General features: G+C 35.3%; 2 protein-coding genes across 7 annotated transcripts; both read right to left on the bottom strand.

Moving 5' to 3' along the window:
• Positions 1-562: 562 nt before the first annotated feature.
• Positions 563-13,184, bottom strand: LOC149079005 (uncharacterized). The gene is made up of 5 exons (XM_089241263.1): positions 12,399-13,184; positions 12,080-12,169; positions 9,869-10,064; positions 2,204-2,306; positions 563-729 (listed from the first exon to the last, which is right to left on the bottom strand). Exons 1-5 carry the CDS (start codon positions 13,182-13,184, stop codon positions 621-623), a joined length of 1,284 nt encoding a protein of 427 aa, XP_089097389.1. The 3' UTR covers positions 563-620.
• A 7-nt stretch (positions 13,185-13,191) lies between these two features.
• On the bottom strand, positions 13,192-27,067 carry LOC149079004 (uncharacterized). Of its 6 annotated transcripts, none has more exons than XM_089241257.1 (13): positions 26,984-27,067; positions 25,986-26,093; positions 24,988-25,095; positions 23,990-24,097; positions 22,992-23,099; positions 22,007-22,114; positions 21,009-21,116; positions 20,010-20,117; positions 19,013-19,120; positions 18,012-18,119; positions 17,012-17,119; positions 16,022-16,129; positions 13,192-13,302 (listed from the first exon to the last, which is right to left on the bottom strand). In XM_089241257.1, the coding sequence occupies exons 1-13, from the start codon at positions 27,052-27,054 to the stop codon at positions 13,269-13,271; spliced, it is 1,293 nt and encodes a 430-aa protein (XP_089097383.1). In that variant the 5' UTR covers positions 27,055-27,067; the 3' UTR covers positions 13,192-13,268. The 6 variants fall into 6 exon arrangements, with proteins under 6 accessions (XP_089097383.1, XP_089097385.1, XP_089097387.1 ...); XM_089241259.1 differs by having other exon boundaries at positions 26,980-27,066; XM_089241258.1 differs by having other exon boundaries at positions 13,208-13,302; positions 16,018-16,129.
• Positions 27,068-27,843: the final 776 nt, after the last annotated feature.

The raw sequence follows: 27,843 nt of genomic DNA, 5'->3' as shown, positions 1-27,843 counted from the left end.
AAAATGTATTTAAGATTGTTCACAGAGGAGGGTATCACTTCAGCAAGATTGGTAGGCCTGATTACAATGTCACATGTCATACAATTTGAATAATGTGAAAATGATTGACCCTAGAGTAGGCCACCCTTTCAACTTCATGTGCAATTTGTTAAACGTCTTTAAAGCATAATCAATTTTGTATTTAGAATATGAAATTATTACTCTTAGTGCAAAATGAAATGTCTTGCTTTGACTGATTATTGGCATCCTTTTCCACCTAGTTTTTTTTTTTCGAAACCAGCTTGGACACCGAACGGCAAATGAAAGAATATAGCTTGGTATCTGGTAAAAAAAGCTACAGAGTTTTCTCATAACTTTTGATATATATTTTTTAAAACTTGAAAAAGGAAGCCTATTACTGGCGTACTTACCTCACACTATATACGTACAGGATTCTAGAAATTCAGGCCATTTGAACACACCACCAATAATTTTAAATGCATTTTATATGACCTGTTCAAATAAAACTGGTTCTAGTTTTCTGGGGATTAAATGAAGAGAGCAAAGATAAAGCGAGCACAAATAGAATTATTAGACATGATTTAATATTGTTCCATATACAAGTTCTTAAAGAGATATTTTCAAATATTGATAAATTTTTTTAACACAGCTGCGAACTTTTTATTACACATGGAACAGGGTGCTTCATGCCAGCAAAAAATTTCAGCAATCTTATGTTTCAAACAAAACCTATAAAACATTGAAAATACATTTCTTTTAATTTATTGAATATTGAGAATATTTTGATAGTAGCCTACATTAGAGAAATATATTTTATGAGTATGATTCGCAGGTGCAACTTTTCACTGGCTCAAGCCCCCCCCCCCCCAACAATATTTCACGAAATCATGATAATTTTAAATAGGTATATATTGAAATGTTGAGCTGGTGTCCCACCAATATCTTTGATAACTTTATGGTGTGAAAAATTCATATGCTCTAACATCAAAATAATCTCTCAGACCAATCACACGAATACCACAAAAAATAATAGCTAATGATACATTTGCACTGGATGTTGGGAATGTTTTGCATCAGCGGGTGTTCATCTTGAGCTTCACGTTAAAAAAAATCTGATTTCTGGATTGATTTGGACTTTCTAAACAGTGACTGAAATTTACTGGATAACTCTTAGCCGAACAAATTCAGTTTTATAGAATGAAAATAATACAAAATGTAGTAAAAAAATTACAAACTATGTGTGTGTGTGTGCATATACAAGAATATACTCAGATCTTGCTTTAAATCTTGATCTTTTGTAGAAGTCAAGATTTAAAGCAATGTTTTGTTCATTTGATAAACTAATTTTCAGGTTGTATGAATTGTCTATACTAAAAATATTGATAATTAATTTTCACTCTAAATTGTTCAAAACATGGTTTTTGAAATGAAAATTAATGCAGAAGCTCCACTAATTTTTGCTCAAGTCTCCACAATCACATTTTCAAAAACCTAAGCACAGTTGCAGCAGGAAAAACTGTAATTTAAAAAAAAACAACACATTTATACTGTACTTATGAATATTCTTTACATTGTATCCTGAAATTTGATTTTACTCCTTATTTTATTGCAAGTTATATAAATAGTCTGCAATTGTACACATAAACTACAAACAAATGCACCACTTTGAAAACATTTTGTGTAGAATTCAAATTATTTTTAATTTTTTTTAGTTGTGTATGGAGACCTATGCTTGGACTTTTCATGTCAAGGTTTTATGAACTGTAAAAACAGATTATTTCAACGTAGCAAGGCCATATATATGATATGAGGGATATTCCAACTCAGCAATATTTCCTTCATGACAACCCTGTATAGCAATCAGCTGCACAATCACACTCAGAGAATAATCGTTTAATGCATTAACTTCATATATACTGTACATCTAAATTATATTACAAATTATACAAAATTACCATCATTATTGTAGGAATTGTCTGTACTAAAAATATTTGATAATTAATTTTCATTAACTTTTTCAAGGTTGTATTATACAAGTTTACCATTTTAACCACATTTGCCCCCATGGCAGTTGAACATCAGTTTCCAACAAATTAGAACGCATGTTGATTTTCTTTTTTTCTGATACAACTTTTATTTAAAATAATAAAATATCATAAAAGGTAAAATTCCAATTTAATGGTATTTAAAGAAAAATACTTACCGTTGCACATGATTTATTGGTGGAATAGTGCGAGACGACAGCATGGTATCATTACATAGGGAATTATCATTGTATCGCAGTTTCACTGTGTCATGTTTAACTCCTAGAAAAATTCCAAATAGGTACATGTGGTATAAAAATTTCAAAGTATACATTTGCTTATTAATATTTCACGAACATACTTTGAACAATTTTAATCATAGCCCCTTGCATATAGAGTGGAAAGGGGAGCTGAAAAAGAATGTAATCACTGTTCACTTACATTAGAAATATACTACACAGAACCACATAAGAAATCCTGCTCTGAGCGATTATGGGTCCAGATTAGTATATCAGAGGCCCCATGATCTATATATAAGTTAATGGGCTAATAAATATTTTCAACATCACCAAGTAGGCATGCCCCCCTCTTTACATCTTGAAGATGGCCCCCAGACAGGAATCTGGTAAGGTACCCCCAAATGGCGTATTCACAAAGAGGCTAAGTGAACTATAGCTCAAGGCGAAAATTTCAAAGGGGCTGCAAATTTAAGGAATGACTGGTCAAGTAGTCAACTGGTCATGTCATTCAACCTTCCCACTCTACCAAGAGATCATGGAACTAAGTCACTATGCAGCAAAAAGAATGTGCAAGTACATGAGTAACAGTGTGTGCAAGCATAGGAGTAACAAAAAGTGATTTAGAGGGTGTGAGTATGGGAGTGACCTGGAGAGAGCAAGAAATCAGGTGAGTGTGTGACAAAATGATCAGGGTTGTAGTGATTTAAATCAGCAGTTTAAATCATGATTTAAATCAATTTTTTTCAGATGTGAAAAATTATCTGTTGTAATTGAATAAAATTATTTATGCAGCTCTAAAGTGATTTAAATTGTTATTAGATTATTTTAAATATAAATTAATTTAAATGTATTTTCAAATATTTTTATATTATAATGTATATTATAAGTTGACTTAGAAAATCAAAAATTGCATGGCGATGAATGGATGGATAATGAATAAATTCTGTGTGTTATCGAATAGTGTGGTAAAGCCATCTATGTTGATACTATTGACACATCTGACTTGTTGTCGGTTTGATCGCGGTGATCATACTTCCGTTGCGCGCGCAGCCATTCAACGCAACGGCCGCTTGCTAACGGTATGCTGCTGCCATCTAGGGCCGTCAACAGCTGTCGTGAGCCGTATTGCGCTCTGTAGGAAAACGTAGTAAGAAAATTGGTGAATGGACGGCGTGTCGCGCTGGGCGATTCACGTTGCGCGCAGCACAGAAAACCTGTCTCTAGAAAAACCCGGCTTTAGGTGACAGAGCCCGAGCCACATCTGGTTTTACAGGAAGAAGGGGGGGGGGGAAGACGGAAACCACCTTTTTTTGTAACCTCAGAAAATAACTTTCGGGTATCTTTATTAGGGGTTATTCAATATTCAAGTATTACGTCATCGAGGGGGGATTTCCAATTTGCTGACTTTTGATGACGGGGGGGGGGGGGGGGGGGGGGGGTTGTTCGACGTCATCAACCACCTTTTATAAAAATGTTAAATATCCTTAATGACGTCTCACTCACTGCGCGGAAAAACGAATAAAACTTGTTTGTGGGTACCTGAACTAACATTCCCCCTATTGTGTCCCCTACACAGGGAAATCAGCCGCTTAAGTGCTCTGGACCTGTGCCGCGCGTCATACAAGTGATTATGCCGCGGATCACTTAAGTAATCTGGGAATGTGCCGCGGAAAACTTGAGTGATGTAGAACCGTACTGGTGGCCGCACCAATGCTTTAAAACTGTCACGTCACTCAAGGGATCTCTAAATGTGTCACAGATCGCTTAAATGGTCTGGAATTGTGCGCCGGGTCACTTAAGTGATCTGTAAATGTGTCACTTCGTTCATTTGTATAAAATTAGGTTTTAGAATGACAGGCCACGTCATAACCCCAGGGCCATATTTGGTCCGCACAGGCCCAAGGATTCCACCCCTCCCCGTACGTTTCTGATCCCACCAATGTGCGTTAGGTTTCAGAGGGGCACAGCTGACGAAATTTTGCAGACGGGGGGGGGGGGGGGGGGGGGGGGTCAGAAGACTTTTACTGACAAGGAGGGGGGTTAAAAATGGCTAAAAATTTGCTGACATAATACTTGAACGGCCCCTTATGTTAAAGCATACATGTGCATGTGTAAGCCTAAATGTGTCCTGCCTTAAGTGGCCCCGGTACGCTTACAAATAAATTAAGAGGCTCGCGGCACATTCATACCTCATTTAAATGACTCTTTTTCTTCTTCTTCAAACCGAGCACAACTCAGGTCTATTGCCATAGGCAATTTACTACCTAGTCAGTTGTGCCGGAAGTCTGAGTGCGTATCTAGTGTTGTGTATGATTTTTCAGTGCTGCCATCTATATCTCAGAAGTGAAGTGAGTGATGTGTAGTGACTGAATATTTGTACTGTTTGTAGGACTGTTGCTCTCTGTGGCGAGACTTTTTAACGGGGAGATCGGCTCGCATTTGCGCCTCGAAGTTGGGAACCACAGAAAACCGACTTCAGCCGACCACCACTGTGGTGACGGTGGGGCTCGAACCCGGGTCCCCGCGATGCGAGTCCGTCACTATGACCACTCGACCACCACAGCGGCATTTAAATGACTCGCGGCATATTTCCAGATCACTAAAGTGGCTCACGGCGAATTCTGCAATTGAGCGGCCCGAGACAAATTTCCTAATCACTCAAGTGGCCCGCTGCACATTCCCAGATTGCTTGGGTGATTGCGGCACATTTACAGATCACACAAATAACCTGCGGTGCTGTTCTAGATCACTTAATCAAGTGGCTCGCGACACGTTTTTAAATCAATGAAGTGGTCCCACACTCTTCAAAAAGTTGAGTTAAGTTGAAATGTGCCGCGAGTCATTCAGATGGTCTGAAAGTGTGCCGCGGGCCGCTTGAATCATCAGGAAATATGTCACAAGTCACTTGAATGATCTGAAAGTGCGTAGCGGGCCACTTTAGTGGTCTGGAAATGTGTCAAGAGCGCAACTAAAATCTATATATATAAAATTGATTTTCTGTGTGTCTGTGTGTGTGTATGTTCTCTATACAAATCTACAATTTTAGATCGATCGTCGCCAAATTTTGCATATATACCAAATGCGACCCGACTTGAACGATAGGCTACTTTAAAATTTCGTCAGACCAGGGCAAATGCCCCAAATGGGCAAAAAACTGTCCGGCAACAATGGTTTTTGGGCCTTAACAATCACTTTCCGAACGTTTACTTTGGTTACCGTGGTTCCCTAGCGATGAGTTTCAGACGTGTTTATGTCTTTACAATGGTTTGTCACTTCTTTAATGCTGCCAGTTATGTATAATAGTTTATGCCTTTATAATGGTTTGCCACATTTTCAATACTCTCAGTAATGAGGCTTTTTGAATAGACGTCATAATCATCACCATCATCGCTTTGAGGGTCAGGAAAAGGGTGATCCTCATAGAAATCACTATTAAAATTGCCGATTTAACTGCGTAAATACGGAAATTTGGGGGGGGGGGTTCCCTGCCACATCAATAATTTTAAAAATTAAATTGAATTCTCGATTTTTGAAATATGGAATTCACTTGGAGATACGAAGCCCAGAAAATTAAGCATGGAGTAATTAGCCGGATCTACTTTTGAGTTGGATATCCATGCAATAACGTTGATTTCAACTTTTTAATTATATCTTCTCAAGCATGAAAATTAATGTCTCCGAATTGTCTTTTAATATTTATTTGCATAAATTCATATAGTTTAGGATGTTTTTTAAAATTAGTTTTGGGCCCCGTGAAGTGCATCGAAAAAATTCCACAGCTTTAATTAAGCAATTTTGGAAGCTGAAAAAGGCAGAGATGGATAACTTGAAGTTCAGGGGGAGGGAATCGAAATACCTAGCACCCATCAAAAAAAAAGGGGGAGGGGACTATTCATTTCTATGTTTCTTTAAATCTAGATTTGTTTATTTCATGAGTCGCGCAGGACGTCGCCATATTGGTTATCTTTAGACACGGTTTGCATGTCCCTCAAAGAAAGAGGGAGATATCACGTGGTTCATAAAGCCTCATTGAAGAAAACCCGGGCAACGTCGGGTATTATATCTTCTATCTATCTATCTTCTATCTATATCTATCTATCTTCTATCTATATCTTCTATCTATATCTTCTATATATATAAAATTGATTTTCTGTGTGTCTGTGTGTGTGTATGTTCTCTATACAAATCTACAATTTTAGATCGATCGTCGCCAAATTTTGCATATATACCAAATGCGACCCGACTTGAACGATAGGCTACTTTAAAATTTCGTCAGACCAGGGCAAATGCCCCAAATGGGCAAAAAACTGTCCGGCAACAATGGTTTTTGGGCCTTAACAATCACTTTCCGAACGTTTACTTTGGTTACCGTGGTTCCCTAGCGATGAGTTTCAGACGTGTTTATGTCTTTACAATGGTTTGTCACTTCTTTAATGCTGCCAGTTATGTATAATAGTTTATGCCTTTATAATGGTTTGCCACATTTTCAATACTCTCAGTAATGAGGCTTTTTGAATAGACGTCATAATCATCACCATCATCGCTTTGAGGGTCAGGAAAAGGGTGATCCTCATAGAAATCACTATTAAAATTGCCGATTTAACTGCGTAAATACGGAAATTTGGGGGGGGGGTTCCCTGCCACATCAATAATTTTAAAAATTAAATTGAATTCTCGATTTTTGAAATATGGAATTCACTTGGAGATACGAAGCCCAGAAAATTAAGCATGGAGTAATTAGCCGGATCTACTTTTGAGTTGGATATCCATGCAATAACGTTGATTTCAACTTTTTAATTATATCTTCTCAAGCATGAAAATTAATGTCTCCGAATTGTCTTTTAATATTTATTTGCATAAATTCATATAGTTTAGGATGTTTTTTAAAATTAGTTTTGGGCCCCGTGAAGTGCATCGAAAAAATTCCACAGCTTTAATTAAGCAATTTTGGAAGCTGAAAAAGGCAGAGATGGATAACTTGAAGTTCAGGGGGAGGGAATCGAAATACCTAGCACCCATCAAAAAAAAAGGGGGAGGGGACTATTCATTTCTATGTTTCTTTAAATCTAGATTTGTTTATTTCATGAGTCGCGCAGGACGTCGCCATATTGGTTATCTTTAGACACGGTTTGCATGTCCCTCAAAGAAAGAGGGAGATATCACGTGGTTCATAAAGCCTCATTGAAGAAAACCCGGGCAACGTCGGGTATTATATCTTCTATCTATCTATCTTCTATCTATATCTATCTATCTTCTATCTATATCTTCTATCTATATCTTCTATATATATAAAATTGATTTTCTGTGTGTCTGTGTGTGTGTATGTTCTCTATACAAATCTACAATTTTAGATCGATCGTCGCCAAATTTTGCATATATACCAAATGCGACCCGACTTGAACGATAGGCTACTTTAAAATTTCGTCAGACCAGGGCAAATGCCCCAAATGGGCAAAAAACTGTCCGGCAACAATGGTTTTTGGGCCTTAACAATCACTTTCCGAACGTTTACTTTGGTTACCGTGGTTCCCTAGCGATGAGTTTCAGACGTGTTTATGTCTTTACAATGGTTTGTCACTTCTTTAATGCTGCCAGTTATGTATAATAGTTTATGCCTTTATAATGGTTTGCCACATTTTCAATACTCTCAGTAATGAGGCTTTTTGAATAGACGTCATAATCATCACCATCATCGCTTTGAGGGTCAGGAAAAGGGTGATCCTCATAGAAATCACTATTAAAATTGCCGATTTAACTGCGTAAATACGGAAATTTGGGGGGGGGGTTCCCTGCCACATCAATAATTTTAAAAATTAAATTGAATTCTCGATTTTTGAAATATGGAATTCACTTGGAGATACGAAGCCCAGAAAATTAAGCATGGAGTAATTAGCCGGATCTACTTTTGAGTTGGATATCCATGCAATAACGTTGATTTCAACTTTTTAATTATATCTTCTCAAGCATGAAAATTAATGTCTCCGAATTGTCTTTTAATATTTATTTGCATAAATTCATATAGTTTAGGATGTTTTTTAAAATTAGTTTTGGGCCCCGTGAAGTGCATCGAAAAAATTCCACAGCTTTAATTAAGCAATTTTGGAAGCTGAAAAAGGCAGAGATGGATAACTTGAAGTTCAGGGGGAGGGAATCGAAATACCTAGCACCCATCAAAAAAAAAGGGGGAGGGGACTATTCATTTCTATGTTTCTTTAAATCTAGATTTGTTTATTTCATGAGTCGCGCAGGACGTCGCCATATTGGTTATCTTTAGACACGGTTTGCATGTCCCTCAAAGAAAGAGGGAGATATCACGTGGTTCATAAAGCCTCATTGAAGAAAACCCGGGCAACGTCGGGTATTATATCTTCTATCTACCTATCTTCTATCTATATCTATCTATCTTCTATCTATATCTTCTATCTATATCTTCTATATATATAAAATTGATTTTCTGTGTGTCTGTGTGTGTGTATGTTCTCTATACAAATCTACAATTTTAGATCGATCGTCGCCAAATTTTGCATATATACCAAATGCGACCCGACTTGAACGATAGGCTACTTTAAAATTTCGTCAGACCAGGGCAAATGCCCCAAATGGGCAAAAAACTGTCCGGCAACAATGGTTTTTGGGCCTTAACAATCACTTTCCGAACGTTTACTTTGGTTACCGTGGTTCCCTAGCGATGAGTTTCAGACGTGTTTATGTCTTTACAATGGTTTGTCACTTCTTTAATGCTGCCAGTTATGTATAATAGTTTATGCCTTTATAATGGTTTGCCACATTTTCAATACTCTCAGTAATGAGGCTTTTTGAATAGACGTCATAATCATCACCATCATCGCTTTGAGGGTCAGGAAAAGGGTGATCCTCATAGAAATCACTATTAAAATTGCCGATTTAACTGCGTAAATACGGAAATTTGGGGGGGGGGTTCCCTGCCACATCAATAATTTTAAAAATTAAATTGAATTCTCGATTTTTGAAATATGGAATTCACTTGGAGATACGAAGCCCAGAAAATTAAGCATGGAGTAATTAGCCGGATCTACTTTTGAGTTGGATATCCATGCAATAACGTTGATTTCAACTTTTTAATTATATCTTCTCAAGCATGAAAATTAATGTCTCCGAATTGTCTTTTAATATTTATTTGCATAAATTCATATAGTTTAGGATGTTTTTTAAAATTAGTTTTGGGCCCCGTGAAGTGCATCGAAAAAATTCCACAGCTTTAATTAAGCAATTTTGGAAGCTGAAAAAGGCAGAGATGGATAACTTGAAGTTCAGGGGGAGGGAATCGAAATACCTAGCACCCATCAAAAAAAAAGGGGGAGGGGACTATTCATTTCTATGTTTCTTTAAATCTAGATTTGTTTATTTCATGAGTCGCGCAGGACGTCGCCATATTGGTTATCTTTAGACACGGTTTGCATGTCCCTCAAAGAAAGAGGGAGATATCACGTGGTTCATAAAGCCTCATTGAAGAAAACCCGGGCAACGCCGGGTATTATAGCTAGTATCTTATATATTTATTTATTCGATCTTCTTTATCACATGAATTGGTCATAAAAATATCATGATTAATATGAAATGAAATACCTGGTCCATTGAATGGCATGAGAACAGTGGGAACTGGTGACTGAGCAGCCAGAGGAAGAATATAAAAATCTTTCACATGTTTAGAACTAAGGTTCACAACTCCAAATAGTTTCCTTGAGCTCAAATATTTATAAAATTCATTGTATGTGACAGATTCTTCATCATTTGCTGCTTTGAATTGAATGATTGTAAGTTCCTAAGTGGAGATAAATTATTCAATTAGTTACATAAACAAATATGCACCGTAAATTAAGCTTGTTTCCAGAAAAAAATGTATGCATCAAGTTGAAGAAAGTGGCTAACTTATAAGCTTAGGTGTACCACCTAATCCTCAGAGAGCACTTGGTCAGAAGTCGGGACAGAGAGAGAGATCAAAAATTAAAATGCTGAGGCTTGATTTACAGTATTTAAATTAACAAAAAATCAAACTTTGAGTAGCTCTGCTGAAAATAATTTATAAATTTTTTAATTTTAACACTAAAATTGTAAAAAAAAATTAGTTATGGTGAAACGTATACTGTATGCAATAAAAATTTTATTGTGAATATTTAAAAAAATAATCAGGCATCAAAAATTTCACAGCCAGTGATGTACCGTGTACTGAGATCGTGCAGAAGGGTTAAAGATGAGATGTCACCCACCCCCATTGTAAGTTGAATACTACTACAGTGGAACTGCAATAACTCTACCACCCTGGTATGTTGGCATTTATTGTCCCCATGGTTGGAACAATACTGAATCTTTGGTCCCCCGCAGAATTTATATTCAATAGAAAATAGCACAGATGCTAACACTGTCTACAACAAAAAGTCCCTACAGTATTGTTATGGACAAGTTTTACTGTATATTCTTTGTATAAGATTCTCCCTCACACCATAAGGTAGGGTTACTTCCAATATTTCCCACTGTGTGGAAACTGAAAATTTGACCCAATAGCCAGACAGGCATGGATAGTTATCTGAAAATTTCCAGCAAGATGTTGAAGAGAAATAGATAAGAAATATTTTGGATGATAAAAGAAAGGTTTTTCTCATTTTGCACTTCTCATTCACAAACAGATCTTTTGGCAATCAAAATACAGTAGTACCTGGGCTAAAGAAGATAATTCATTCTGGAATCATGTTTATTATCCGAAATGTAATTTTCCATAGGTTTCTATACAGAAAATTGTTTAATTCGCTGCCTTTCTATATAGTCACCACTTTGATGGGCCAATCACCTGTCATGATTGTTGAATATTCAATTGTAATATAAGTTAACACTTTTGTGGAAAAAAATCTATACTTCCCATCTACTACTTCTTAAATACTCCTTTCGGGACATTCATATCACACTACAGGATGTTTCAAAAAGTATCATGTGATTAAAAAAAAACCATAACTATTCAGCTTTTAATCCGTTTTGATCAAACAATGTATGGGTAGAAAGAGAGAAATCTCAAGTTTCATGCAGTTGCCAACATGTAGCGCTAATGCTCTTCCTTCGGCTGCCACTTCAGTGTTTGTCAAGATTGCGACTGCACAACAGAAATCGTTTTGTGCTCTAAGCTTCGTGAAATGTGAGTCCATAACAACTGTTCATCATGCTTTTCGTCGACAATACTCTGGTGCTAAACTTTCTACCACTCAGAGCATTAGACGATGGTATAAACAATTACAAAACATGGGTTGTCTGTGTAAAGGGAAATCCCCTGGCTGTCCCCACATATCAGACGAAAATGTGGAGCACATTCAACAACATTTTGCACATAGCCAACAGAAATCCACTCACAGTGGATGCAAACATGCTAGCAAAGGTTTGGGACGAATTTGACTACCGTATAGACATATATATATATATGCTGTGCATCCCAAAGTAGACATATTGAGCCCCTTTTAATTTGGTTTGTAAAAAACTTTGATTAGCCATGTAATATAAAATTAATCTTTTTTAAGTGTCTATGTTCAATATTTTTCCTAATATAAGCATTTCCAATCGGGTGATTCTTTTTGAAACAACCTGTATAATAGTTTATGATTGCCATTGTATGAATAAAATCATTAGTTGCCACCAAAGGATTGCGAATTTTCAAGAGGGTAAGAAAATAAAAATTATTTCCTTTAATGGTATTCTCAAAACATCAATAGAGATCACAAAAAAACACAAAAAGCTCAGAAATTCAAAAATAAACTCATGAAAAGGTTAAAAGTAAAAACTACAAATTTTCATTACCTTATTGCCAGATTGTTTTATTTTGCTCAGATAATCATACACTTGAGCAGGCATAATTCTTCCACACACTTGAACAGTATCTGGTATATCCTAACAAAAATTACCCATAAAGGAACAATTAAAAAGGCATAGCAGTGATGTTGAACAATCCGAAAATTCAACAAAAAAATGTGTATACAAGTAAAAATGAGATGATATACATTTAAAGAAAAAAATATTTCATAAAATCTTCACAATCATTCAAATGAAATGACAAATATATAAAAACAATCAGTATTCATGAACAATGAATGGCCATATTGCTTGACCTTAAACTTACTTTACGCTCTCTTAATGGGGACTCTGTCATCTTCTTCTTAGATGTATCAGATTTTACAGTTTTTAATAAACTTGGTTTTGAAGTTTCCTTACTATTGGGTAAATTAGTTTCTGCTCTATGTGTCATCACAGGCTTCTCCTTTTCGGCTGATTGAATGGCTTTTCTGGTAGAAATAGTACTTTTCTCTTTCAGACACTTTTCCTTCAGTGGCGCATCTGTTGTAGAATATTCCCTCAGTTTATTGATTCTTTGAACACCGGGTTTGATGGCTTCTCTGAGAACATTGCATTTGGTCACGTCCTTTTGTTGTGCATTTGATTTAACAATGTCTTTCTGCAATGAACTTTTTTTTAGATCTTTTTGAGTGCTTGCTCTTCCTCCCATTTCCTTTGCTGATGAAATCTTAGGTTTTTCCTGTTCTTCAAATTTAGAAAAGTCAGTTTTGACAATGGTCCTTCCAGCTCTTGTAGTCATTTTTGAATTTTTGGCTGCATTCAATTCAGACTTCAGAAGTTGTGAACCTTCTCGTTTTACAGCTTCAGTTTTTATTGGCACAGGTTTAACTTCTGGGTTTTGTTTATCTGCTTCGCGCTTTGGAATATCGCGACTCTTCAGAATGTAGTTTTTGGGAATTGCGTTTCTAGTAACTCTTTCGCTTGCTCTTGCTTTCTGTAATGTATTATCATCATTTTCTTTTTGGGTGTCTATCTGCTGTTTAATTTTCTTTAGTTGTATTGCTCTGAGGTGTTTTCGCATCAGCTGCTGTAGGCTTACCACCAGCTTCATTTCTCCTCAAGTTCTGAATAGTAATTGGGACAGGCTTAGAGCATTTTTCTTGCTGAAAGGTGATTGCTACAGCAGCTTCTTTCTTCAAAGCACCTTCTCAATATGGTCGTCTGACTGCCTATAATAAGAAATATTAATAACTTTTCAAAAATGCATGGTAACACCCTTATTAAATAATCATTTAAGTGAAATTCTTTTCAATGAACGTTTTTCCATATGAATATAATAATACATCTTGAGAGCTATATATCATTAAATAGCTATAGTACAGTACATACTTGTGTATCAGCCTTTTTTTTTTTGAAAAATTTGTTTCCTCTATTTGGGAGAATTGGCTTATATACAGGTCAGTTTTGGAAGAAAAAATATTGACTCCAACTTCACTGAATCATATAGTTACATGGCCTCTGCATGGCTACTTTAGATGGTGTTACTAATTAGTAATGTGATTTCCGTAGCTATGTTCAACTCGCAGAACCGATGTTAAAGCCAAAGCAAAAAAAAAATCGGAAACTTTGTTGGCTTTGATACTCGATGGACTAACTTTGATATTACATTAACGTTGAGATGCGAGCATTAACAAGCCTTTTAAAGATTATTTAAGGAATTTATAGACTGAATGAACGAGTTCTGAAGATAAAAAAAAACAGCAAAAAAGCAGTGCCTCGAAGAAACCCAACATTGGCATAGTGTGCCAGTGGGTTCACAAGTCAAGGAATTCTGTTTTTCCAGAGAAATCATCAAATCCTTTAAAAAGTGTTCCATCAGTAGCACAATGGACAAAACTGAATATGGCATCCTCTTTGAACGTGACGAGGGCAATGACAGCACAGTTGAAGATAAAAACGAAGATACCACACTGTATCGGCTTCTAAAGCAAAGCTCGGAGAATCGGAAGGAGAAATGGATTAGGAAGTTTGAATCATTTTCCATTGCATGAAATATATAAATTTTTTCCCCTCTAAATGCACTGATTTTTGAGGGCTGGCTTATACATGGGTTTTCAATTTATTACCATTTTGGTGGTCCTGAAGTGAGGGGGTTGGCTTATACACGAATATATGAAGTATGTTTTGTTTTTTTTTGAAAAAATGAAAATGAATGCACAAAATGAACCATTATCAAACATTACACTAACCCATGGTTTAGTGTAATGTTTGATAACCAGTACTCCAATTTTTAATGCTAGGTTTACCTTGAACATTTTTGTTGATATATAAAAATAGAATAAAATAGCAGTTCTCAATAAAGCAGGACTTGACAAATCTCTGGTGCTAGGTAGCCACAATCCCTAACATATCAGTTTATTGCATTTAAAAAAATTTTTTGTGCTGTTACTGAAGTGTGAAGAAAACAATTTATGTCATCATATCTATAACAAGTCCTGGAAATATTATTAAAAGTATTAGTAAAAACAAAGTTATTTGTAGCAGTTTTGCCAAAGAAAAAAAAATCCATGGTCCTAAGAAGTGGCATTACAAGGGGATATTCGCTATCTGCATACTTTGGTGTATATGTTACGTTAATACGATAAATCAGTAATTTTGCAGTCGCATTCATAAGTTTGCTAAATTTCGCTCATCTTTCAATTTTACTCTCATTCTTTCAAACTAAGCACAACTCCACTAAATCACTTTTACTGGCAATTATACATAATTCCCAAATGAAGTTTAATAAATATGGGGGAAAAAATTACCTCTTCAACATCACAAAACCACCTTCATTCTTTTATTAGTCTAGCTCAGGGGTTCTTAACCAATGGGTTGTGACAGAAGTTTGGGTTGCAAGAGCTTCCAAGATGGGCTGTATGTCAAGCCAAAAATTTTATTAATAAGTAATGTTTGTCGAGCATTTTTATATCCAAAATAGGGCCACAAAGTTTATCACGTTGATCGAAGTTTGGGTTGCAGCTGAAAAAGATTAAAAGCAGATTTTCCAAATCTGCATCTGGCAACAGCATACCCACCACCTTCTTTAATGACATCTCCACAAAATTCAAAACAACAAAACTGTATCCCCTTCTTAAGGCACATCTGGTGATTTTTTCACTATTCTTTGAACTTGGTTTTTCCATCCCATAATTTTTGAAATTTCTGTAATTTTGTATATATTTTTTTCATAAATATTTCATTTTGATTTTATCATTTTTTCTCATGTTTCATTTCACTTATAACCTGAAGCTCTGTGTATTTTCAAATGTTTTTCCCTTTAATATATTTTTTTTCTCACTTTTTTCATTCCCAGACGTGACAACTATTGGAATCCAAAAATCTGGAGATTCTCCCAAAGGGGGATACCTCCCACCCACTTATAGACTCAATCAAAAAAATTGATTTCTTTTTTAAAATCAATTAAGAAAACGTGTTCCACCCCCCCCCCTCCCCAAGGCAGGTTCTGCATTGCCCCCTGAGCAGAATATAATTCCATGTCAGTCTTTCCATGCAGAATAGAGAAATTTCTACATATACTGTTCATAAAACATGTTTCCTTTCATGGATGCTATAAGTGATTGATAATCTTGGGTATATGAACTCTTAAAAGCTTTATATTTAGCTTTTCTATCTGAGGCCATTTAAAAAACTTTACATGTAATTAAGAGAATGCGTCAACTATTATTCAGTCCCAACTAGTAATGCATCAACATTTTTTTCCTCCTCAGATATTAGATTGGTTATCCCTATCCCCCCCCCCCCTCCTTAGATTTCCCTATTAGTCATGCTATGATCCCCTTATGATTATTATAATATAGTCATTATGATCAGGCCATACAAAAATGAAATCATGACATGAAATGAAACTGAGACATGGGAAATGTTAATACTTTTATAAATACCTACGGATAAGCGCCGCAGAGCTGAGCATCTGTTTGTATTGGATCTAAATTTTTAGTTTTTATGTAATTGGACATCAGAGCGCAAAATTTTCCATAACGTATGATTCCATCACTAAAGAAAATAAAAGTTTTATTCATCAAAATTTATATTGTGAGTATTTATTCACTTTGAGAAGGTGTATGTTGCATCAAGATTTTCCGACTATTTTAAGGCCCAGAGCCCAGCAAGTTGAACATCGAAGATAGTAGAGGTACTGAACGTATTAAGCTTTCATAAAAACATCTTCACCAGACCCGCTGGGAACAAGAAAACTAGTTATTTGCTTTAACTAGAGTTAGCTACTCAAGTAGCGGAAGCAAGAAGTGAATACTTGAATGGGATTAGTGAGAACAAGAAACATGCTTTTATACGTCTTAAAACGGTTTTAATTTGGGACCATTCATCCACCGGCAACATTCCTTCTCTCGATAAAAAAATTCAAAACATCACACAAAAAATATTAAAATCAATTAAGAAAACGTGTTCCACCCCCCCCCCCTCCCCAAGGCAGGTTCTGCATTGCCCCCTGAGCAGAATATAATTCCATATCAGTCTTTCCACGCAGAATAGAGAAATTTCTACATATACTGTTCATAAAACATGTTTCCTTTCATGGATGCTATAAGTGATTGATAATCTTGGGTATATGAACTCTTAAAAGCTTTATATTTAGCTTTTCTATCTGAGGACATTTAAAAAACTTTACATGTAATTAAGAGAATGCGTCAACTATTATTCAGTCCCAACTAGTAATGCATCAAAATTTTTTTCCTCCTCAGATATTAGATTGGTTATCCCTATCCCCCCCCCTCCTTAGATTTCCCTATTAGTCATGCTATGATCCCCTTATGATTATTATAATATAGTCATTATGATCAGGCCATACAAAAATGAAATCATGACATGAAATGAAACTGAGACATGGGAAATGTTAATACTTTTATAAATACCTACGGATAAGCGCCGCAGAGCTGAGCATCTGTTTGTATTGGATCTAAATTTTTAGTTTTTATGTAATTGGACATCAGAGCGAAAAATTTTCCATAACGTATGATTCCATCACTAAAGAAAATAAAGTTTAAAATAAAAGTTTTATTCATCAAAATTTATATTGTGAGTATTTATTCACTTTGAGAAGGTGTATGTTGCATCAAGATTTTCCGACTATTTTAAGGCCCAGAGCCCAGCAAGTTGAACATCGAAGATAGTAGAGGTACTGAACGTATTAAGCTTTCATAAAAACATCTTCACCAGACCCGCTGGGAACAAGAAAACTAGTTATTTGCTTTAACTAGAGTTAGCTACTCAAGTAGCGGAAGCAAGAAGTGAATACTTGAATGGGATTAGTGAGAACAAGAAACATGCTTTTATACGTCTTAAAACGGTTTTAATTTGGGACCATTCATCCACCGGCAACATTCCTTCTCTCGATAAAAATTCAAAACATCAGACAAAAAATATTAAAATCAATTAAGAAAACGTGTTCCACCCCCCCCCCCTCCCCAAGGCAGGTTCTACATTGCCCCCTGAGCAGAATATAATTCCATGTCAGTCTTTCCATGCAGAATAGAGAAATTTCTACATATACTGTTCATAAAACATGTTTCCTTTCATGGATGCTATAAGTGATTGATAATCTTGGGTATATGAACTCTTAAAAGCTTTATATTTAGCTTTTCTATCTGAGGACATTTAAAAAACTTTACATGTAATTAAGAGAATGCGTCAACTATTATTCAGTCCCAACTAGTAATGCATCAAAATTTTTTTCCTCCTCAGATATTAGATTGGTTATCCCTATCCCCCCCCCTCCTTAGATTTCCCTATTAGTCATGCTATGATCCCCTTATGATTATTATAATATAGTCATTATGATCAGGCCATACAAAAATGAAATCATGACATGAAATGAAACTGAGACATGGGAAATGTTAATACTTTTATAAATACCTACGGATAAGCGCCGCAGAGCTGAGCATCTGTTTGTATTGGATCTAAATTTTTAGTTTTTATGTAATTGGACATCAGAGCGAAAAATTTTCCATAACGTATGATTCCATCACTAAAGAAAATAAAGTTTAAAATAAAAGTTTTATTCATCAAAATTTATATTGTGAGTATTTATTCACTTTGAGAAGGTGTATGTTGCATCAAGATTTTCCGACTATTTTAAGGCCCAGAGCCCAGCAAGTTGAACATCGAAGATAGTAGAGGTACTGAACGTATTAAGCTTTCATAAAAACATCTTCACCAGACCCGCTGGGAACAAGAAAACTAGATATTTGCTTTAACTAGAGTTAGCTACTCAAGTAGCGGAAGCAAGAAGTGAATACTTGAATGGGATTAGTGAGAACAAGAAACATGCTTTTATACGTCTTAAAACGGTTTTAATTTGGGACCATTCATCCACCGGCAACATTCCTTCTCTCGATAAAAATTCAAAACATCACACAAAAAATATTAAAATCAATTAAGAAAACGTGTTCCACCCCCCCCCCCTCCCCAAGGCAGGTTCTGCATTGCCCCCTGAGCAGAATATAATTCCATGTCAGTCTTTCCATGCAGAATAGAGAAATTTCTACATATACTGTTCATAAAACATGTTTCCTTTCATGGATGCTATAAGTGATTGATAATCTTGGGTATATGAACTCTTAAAAGCTTTATATTTAGCTTTTCTATCTGAGGACATTTAAAAAACTTTACATGTAATTAAGAGAATGCGTCAACTATTATTCAGTCCCAACTAGTAATGCATCAAAATTTTTTTCCTCCTCAGATATTAGATTGGTTATCCCTATCCCCCCCCCCTCCTTAGATTTCCCTATTAGTCATGCTATGATCCCCTTATGATTATTATAATATAGTCATTATGATCAGGCCATACAAAAATGAAATCATGACATGAAATGAAACTGAGACATGGGAAATGTTAATACTTTTATAAATACCTACGGATAAGCGCCGCAGAGCTGAGCATCTGTTTGTATTGGATCTAAATTTTTAGTTTTTATGTAATTGGACATCAGAGCGCAAAATTTTCCATAACGTATGATTCCATCACTAAAGAAAATAAAAGTTTAAAATAAAAGTTTTATTCATCAAAATTTATATTGTGAGTATTTATTCACTTTGAGAAGGTGTATGTTGCATCAAGATTTTCCGACTATTTTAAGGCCCAGAGCCCAGCAAGTTGAACATCGAAGATAGTAGAGGTACTGAACGTATTAAGCTTTCATAAAAACATCTTCACCAGACCCGCTGGGAACAAGAAAACTAGTTATTTGCTTTAACTAGAGTTAGCTACTCAAGTAGCGGAAGCAAGAAGTGAATACTTGAATGGGATTAGTGAGAACAAGAAACATGCTTTTATACGTCTTAAAACGGTTTTAATTTGGGACCATTCATCCACCGGCAACATTCCTTCTTTCGATAAAAATTCAAAACATCACACAAAAAATATTAAAATCAATTAAGAAAACGTGTTCCACCCCCCCTCCCCAAGGCAGGTTCTGCATTGCCCCCTGAGCAGAATATAATTCCATGTCAGTCTTTCCATGCAGAATAGAGAAATTTCTACATATACTGTTCATAAAACATGTTTCCTTTCATGGATGCTATAAGTGATTGATAATCTTAGGTATATGAACTCTTAAAAGCTTTATATTTAGCTTTTCTATCTGAGGACATTTAAAAAACTTTACATGTAATTAAGAGAATGCGTCAACTATTATTCAGTCCCACCTAGTAATGCATCAAAATTTTTTTCCTCCTCAGATATTAGATTGGTTATCCCTATCCCCCCCCCTCCTTAGATTTCCCTATTAGTCATGCTATGATCCCCTTATGATTATTATAATATAGTCATTATGATCAGGCCATACAAAAATGAAATCATGACATGAAATGAAACTGAGACATGGGAAATGTTAATACTTTTATAAATACCTACGGATAAGCGCCGCAGAGCTGAGCATCTGTTTGTATTGGATCTAAATTTTTAGTTTTTATGTAATTGGACATCAGAGCGCAAAATTTTCCATAACGTATGATTCCATCACTAAAGAAAATAAAAGTTTAAAATAAAAGTTTTATTCATCAAAATTTATATTGTGAGTATTTATTCACTTTGAGAAGGTGTATGTTGCATCAAGATTTTCCGACTATTTTAAGGCCCAGAGCCCAGCAAGTTGAACATCGAAGATAGTAGAGGTACTGAACGTATTAAGCTTTCATAAAAACATCTTCACCAGACCCGCTGGGAACAAGAAAACTAGTTATTTGCTTTAACTAGAGTTAGCTACTCAAGTAGCGGAAGCAAGAAGTGAATACTTGAATGGGATTAGTGAGAACAAGAAACATGCTTTTATACGTCTTAAAACGGTTTTAATTTGGGACCATTCATCCACCGGCAACATTCCTTCTCTCGATAAAAATTCAAAACATCACACAAAAAATATTAAAATCAATTAAGAAAACGTGTTCCACCCCCCCCCTCCCCAAGGCAGGTTCTGCATTGCCCCCTGAGCAGAATATAATTCCATGTCAGTCTTTCCATGCAGAATAGAGAAATTTCTACATATACTGTTCATAAAACATGTTTCCTTTCATGGATGCTATAAGTGATTGATAATCTTGGGTATATGAACTCTTAAAAGCTTTATATTTAGCTTTTCTATCTGAGGACATTTAAAAAACTTTACATGTAATTAAGAGAATGCGTCAACTATTATTCAGTCCCAACTAGTAATGCATCAACATTTTTTTCCTCCTCAGATATTAGATTGGTTATCCCTATCCCCCCCCCTCCTTAGATTTCCCTATTAGTCATGCTATGATCCCCTTATGATTATTATAATATAGTCATTATGATCAGGCCATACAAAAATGAAATCATGACATGAAATGAAACTGAGACATGGGAAATGTTAATACTTTTATAAATACCTACGGATAAGCGCCGCAGAGCTGAGCATCTGTTTGTATTGGATCTAAATTTTTAGTTTTTATGTAATTGGACATCAGAGCGCAAAATTTTCCATAACGTATGATTCCATCACTAAAGAAAATAAAAGTTTAAAATAAAAGTTTTATTCATCAAAATTTATATTGTGAGTATTTATTCACTTTGAGAAGGTGTATGTTGCATCAAGATTTTCCGACTATTTTAAGGCCCAGAGCCCAGCAAGTTGAACATCGAAGATAGTAGAGGTACTGAACGTATTAAGCTTTCATAAAAACATCTTCACCAGACCCGCTGGGAACAAGAAAACTAGTTATTTGCTTTAACTAGAGTTAGCTACTCAAGTAGCGGAAGCAAGAAGTGAATACTTGAATGGGATTAGTGAGAACAAGAAACATGCTTTTATACGTCTTAAAACGGTTTTAATTTGGGACCATTCATCCACCGGCAACATTCCTTCTCTCGATAAAAATTCAAAACATCACACAAAAAATATTAAAATCAATTAAGAAAACGTGTTCCACCCCCCCTCCCCAAGGCAGGTTCTGCATTGCCCCCTGAGCAGAATATAATTCCATGTCAGTCTTTCCATGCAGAATAGAGAAATTTCTACATATACTGTTCATAAAACATGTTTCCTTTCATGGATGCTATAAGTGATTGATAATCTTGGGTATATGAACTCTTAAAAGCTTTATATTTAGCTTTTCTATCTGAGGACATTTAAAAAACTTTACATGTAATTAAGAGAATGCGTCAACTATTATTCAGTCCCAACTAGTAATGCATCAACATTTTTTTCCTCCTCAGATATTAGATTGGTTATCCCTATCCCCCCCCCCTCCTTAGATTTCCCTATTAGTCATGCTATGATCCCCTTATGATTATTATAATATAGTCATTATGATCAGGCCATACAAAAATGAAATCATGACATGAAATGAAACTGAGACATGGGAAATGTTAATACTTTTATAAATACCTACGGATAAGCGCCGCAGAGCTGAGCATCTGTTTGTATTGGATCTAAATTTTTAGTTTTTATGTAATTGGACATCAGAGCGCAAAATTTTCCATAACGTATGATTCCATCACTAAAGAAAATAAAAGTTTTATTCATCAAAATTTATATTGTGAGTATTTATTCACTTTGAGAAGGTGTATGTTGCATCAAGATTTTCCGACTATTTTAAGGCCCAGAGCCCAGCAAGTTGAACATCGAAGATAGTAGAGGTACTGAACGTATTAAGCTTTCATAAAAACATCTTCACCAGACCCGCTGGGAACAAGAAAACTAGTTATTTGCTTTAACTAGAGTTAGCTACTCAAGTAGCGGAAGCAAGAAGTGAATACTTGAATGGGATTAGTGAGAACAAGAAACATGCTTTTATACGTCTTAAAACGGTTTTAATTTGGGACCATTCATCCACCGGCAACATTCCTTCTCTCGATAAAAATTCAAAACATCACACAAAAAATATTAAAATCAATTAAGAAAACGTGTTCCACCCCCCCTCCCCAAGGCAGGTTCTGCATTGCCCCCTGAGCAGAATATAATTCCATGTCAGTCTTTCCATGCAGAATAGAGAAATTTCTACATATACTGTTCATAAAACATGTTTCCTTTCATGGATGCTATAAGTGATTGATAATCTTGGGTATATGAACTCTTAAAAGCTTTATATTTAGCTTTTCTATCTGAGGACATTTAAAAAACTTTACATGTAATTAAGAGAATGCGTCAACTATTATTCAGTCCCAACTAGTAATGCATCAAAATTTTTTTCCTCCTCAGATATTAGATTGGTTATCCCTATCCCCCCCCCCTCCTTAGATTTCCCTATTAGTCATGCTATGATCCCCTTATGATTATTATAATATAGTCATTATGATCAGGCCATACAAAAATGAAATCATGACATGAAATGAAACTGAGACATGGGAAATGTTAATACTTTTATAAATACCTACGGATAAGCGCCGCAGAGCTGAGCATCTGTTTGTATTGGATCTAAATTTTTAGTTTTTATGTAATTGGACATCAGAGCGCAAAATTTTCCATAACGTATGATTCCATCACTAAAGAAAATAAAAGTTTAAAATAAAAGTTTTATTCATCAAAATTTATATTGTGAGTATTTATTCACTTTGAGAAGGTGTATGTTGCATCAAGATTTTCCGACTATTTTAAGGCCCAGAGCCCAGCAAGTTGAACATCGAAGATAGTAGAGGTACTGAACGTATTAAGCTTTCATAAAAACATCTTCACCAGACCCGCTGGGAACAAGAAAACTAGTTATTTGCTTTAACTAGAGTTAGCTACTCAAGTAGCGGAAGCAAGAAGTGAATACTTGAATGGGATTAGTGAGAACAAGAAACATGCTTTTATACGTCTTAAAACGGTTTTAATTTGGGACCATTCATCCACCGGCAACATTCCTTCTCTCGATAAAAATTCAAAACATCACACAAAAAATATTAAAATCAATTAAGAAAACGTGTTCCACCCCCCCTCCCCAAGGCAGGTTCTGCATTGCCCCCTGAGCAGAATATAATTCCATGTCAGTCTTTCCATGCAGAATAGAGAAATTTCTACATATACTGTTCATAAAACATGTTTCCTTTCATGGATGCTATAAGTGATTGATAATCTTGGGTATATGAACTCTTAAAAGCTTTATATTTAGCTTTTCTATCTGAGGACATTTAAAAAACTTTACATGTAATTAAGAGAATGCGTCAACTATTATTCAGTCCCAACTAGTAATGCATCAAAATTTTTTTCCTCCTCAGATATTAGATTGGTTATCCCTATCCCCCCCCCCTCCTTAGATTTCCCTATTAGTCATGCTATGATCCCCTTATGATTATTATAATATAGTCATTATGATCAGGCCATACAAAAATGAAATCATGACATGAAATGAAACTGAGACATGGGAAATGTTAATACTTTTATAAATACCTACGGATAAGCGCCGCAGAGCTGAGCATCTGTTTGTATTGGATCTAAATTTTTAGTTTTTATGTAATTGGACATCAGAGCGCAAAATTTTCCATAACGTATGATTCCATCACTAAAGAAAATAAAAGTTTAAAATAAAAGTTTTATTCATCAAAATTTATACTGTGAGTATTTATTCACTTTGAGAAGGTGTATGTTGCATCAAGATTTTCCGACTATTTTAAGGCCCAGAGCCCAGCAAGTTGAACATCGAAGATAGTAGAGGTACTGAACGTATTAAGCTTTCATAAAAACATCTTCACCAGACCCGCTGGGAACAAGAAAACTAGTTATTTGCTTTAACTAGAGTTAGCTACTCAAGTAGCGGAAGCAAGAAGTGAATACTTGAATGGGATTAGTGAGAACAAGAAACATGCTTTTATACGTCTTAAAACGGTTTTAATTTGGGACCATTCATCCACCGGCAACATTCCTTCTCTCGATAAAAATTCAAAACATCACACAAAAAATATTAAAATCAATTAAGAAAACGTGTTCCACCCCCGCTCCCCAAGGCAGGTTCTGCATTGCCCCCTGAGCAGAATATAATTCCATGTCAGTCTTTCCATGCAGAATAGAGAAATTTCTACATATACTGTTCATAAAACATGTTTCCTTTCATGGATGCTATAAGTGATTGATAATCTTGGGTATATGAACTCTTAAAAGCTTTATATTTAGCTTTTCTATCTGAGGACATTTAAAAAACTTTACATGTAATTAAGAGAATGCGTCAACTATTATTCAGTCCCAACTAGTAATGCATCAAAATTTTTTTCCTCCTCAGATATTAGATTGGTTATCCCTATCCCCCCCCCCTCCTTAGATTTCCCTATTAGTCATGCTATGATCCCCTTATGATTATTATAATATAGTCATTATGATCAGGCCATACAAAAATGAAATCATGACATGAAATGAAACTGAGACATGGGAAATGTTAATACTTTTATAAATACCTACGGATAAGCGCCGCAGAGCTGAGCATCTGTTTGTATTGGATCTAAATTTTTAGTTTTTATGTAATTGGACATCAGAGCGCAAAATTTTCCATAACGTATGATTCCATCACTAAAGAAAATAAAAGTTTAAAATAAAAGTTTTATTCATCAAAATTTATATTGTGAGTATTTATTCACTTTGAGAAGGTGTATGTTGCATCAAGATTTTCCGACTATTTTAAGGCCCAGAGCCCAGCAAGTTGAACATCGAAGATAGTAGAGGTACTGAACGTATTAAGCTTTCATAAAAACATCTTCACCAGACCCGCTGGGAACAAGAAAACTAGTTATTTGCTTTAACTAGAGTTAGCTACTCAAGTAGCGGAAGCAAGAAGTGAATACTTGAATGGGATTAGTGAGAACAAGAAACATGCTTTTATACGTCTTAAAACGGTTTTAATTTGGGACCATTCATCCACCGGCAACATTCCTTCTCTCGATAAAAATTCAAAACATCACACAAAAAATATTAAAATCAATTAAGAAAACGTGTTCCACCCCCGCTCCCCAAGGCAGGTTCTGCATTGCCCCCTGAGCAGAATATAATTCCATGTCAGTCTTTCCATGCAGAATAGAGAAATTTCTACATATACTGTTCATAAAACATGTTTCCTTTCATGGATGCTATAAGTGATTGATAATCTTGGGTATATGAACTCTTAAAAGCTTTATATTTAGCTTTTCTATCTGAGGACATTTAAAAAACTTTACATGTAATTAAGAGAATGCGTCAACTATTATTCAGTCCCAACTAGTAATGCATCAAAATTTTTTTCCTCCTCAGATATTAGATTGGTTATCCCTATCCCCCCCCCCTCCTTAGATTTCCCTATTAGTCATGCTATGATCCCCTTATGATTATTATAATATAGTCATTATGATCAGGCCATACAAAAATGAAATCATGACATGAAATGAAACTGAGACATGGGAAATGTTAATACTTTTATAAATACCTACGGATAAGCGCCGCAGAGCTGAGCATCTGTTTGTATTGGATCTAAATTTTTAGTTTTTATGTAATTGGACATCAGAGCGCAAAATTTTCCATAACGTATGATTCCATCACTAAAGAAAATAAAAGTTTAAAATAAAAGTTTTATTCATCAAAATTTATATTGTGAGTATTTATTCACTTTGAGAAGGTGTATGTTGCATCAAGATTTTCCGACTATTTTAAGGCCCAGAGCCCAGCAAGTTGAACATCGAAGATAGTAGAGGTACTGAACGTATTAAGCTTTCATAAAAACATCTTCACCAGACCCGCTGGGAACAAGAAAACTAGTTATTTGCTTTAACTAGAGTTAGCTACTCAAGTAGCGGAAGCAAGAAGTGAATACTTGAATGGGATTAGTGAGAACAAGAAACATGCTTTTATACGTCTTAAAACGGTTTTAATTTGGGACCATTCATCCACCGGCAACATTCCTTCTCTCGATAAAAATTCAAAACATCACACAAAAAATATTAAAATCAATTAAGAAAACGTGTTCCACCCCCCCTCCCCAAGGCAGGTTCTGCATTGCCCCCTGAGCAGAATATAATTCCATGTCAGTCTTTCCATGCAGAATAGAGAAATTTCTACATATACTGTTCATAAAACATGTTTCCTTTCATGGATGCTATAAGTGATTGATAATCTTGGGTATATGAACTCTTAAAAGCTTTATATTTAGCTTTTCTATCTGAGGACATTTAAAAAACTTTACATGTAATTAAGAGAATGCGTCAACTATTATTCAGTCCCAACTAGTAATGCATCAAAATTTTTTTCCTCCTCAGATATTAGATTGGTTATCCCTATCCCCCCCCCCTCCTTAGATTTCCCTATTAGTCATGCTATGATCCCCTTATGATTATTATAATATAGTCATTATGATCAGGCCATACAAAAATGAAATCATGACATGAAATGAAACTGAGACATGGGAAATGTTAATACTTTTATAAATACCTACGGATAAGCGCCGCAGAGCTGAGCATCTGTTTGTATTGGATCTAAATTTTTAGTTTTTATGTAATTGGACATCAGAGCGCAAAATTTTCCATAACGTATGATTCCATCACTAAAGAAAATAAAAGTTTAAAATAAAAGTTTTATTCATCAAAATTTATATTGTGAGTATTTATTCACTTTGAGAAGGTGTATGTTGCATCAAGATTTTCCGACTATTTTAAGGCCCAGAGCCCAGCAAGTTGAACATCGAAGATAGTAGAGGTACTGAACGTATTAAGCTTTCATAAAAACATCTTCACCAGACCCGCTGGGAACAAGAAAACTAGTTATTTGCTTTAACTAGAGTTAGCTACTCAAGTAGCGGAAGCAAGAAGTGAATACTTGAATGGGATTAGTGAGAACAAGAAACATGCTTTTATACGTCTTAAAACGGTTTTAATTTGGGACCATTCATCCACCGGCAACATTCCTTCTCTCGATAAAAATTCAAAACATCACACAAAAAATATTAAAATCAATTAAGAAAACGTGTTCCACCCCCCCTCCCCAAGGCAGGTTCTGCATTGCCCCCTGAGCAGAATATAATTCCATGTCAGTCTTTCCATGCAGAATAGAGAAATTTCTACATATACTGTTCATAAAACATGTTTCCTTTCATGGATGCTATAAGTGATTGATAATCTTGGGTATATGAACTCTTAAAAGCTTTATATTTAGCTTTTCTATCTGAGGACATTTAAAAAACTTTACATGTAATTAAGAGAATGCGTCAACTATTATTCAGTCCCAACTAGTAATGCATCAAAATTTTTTTCCTCCTCAGATATTAGATTGGTTATCCCTATCCCCCCCCCTCCTTAG

Source organism: Pholcus phalangioides, unplaced genomic scaffold (assembly GCF_987345545.1).
Source record: "Pholcus phalangioides strain wild (caught in Gottingen) unplaced genomic scaffold, Ppha-v1.0 ptg000013l_1, whole genome shotgun sequence".
In the NCBI taxonomy this organism is placed as follows: domain Eukaryota; kingdom Metazoa; phylum Arthropoda; class Arachnida; order Araneae; family Pholcidae; genus Pholcus; species Pholcus phalangioides.
Note: the sequence above shows the minus strand (reverse complement) of the source record. Positions and strands in the feature narration are given on the sequence as shown.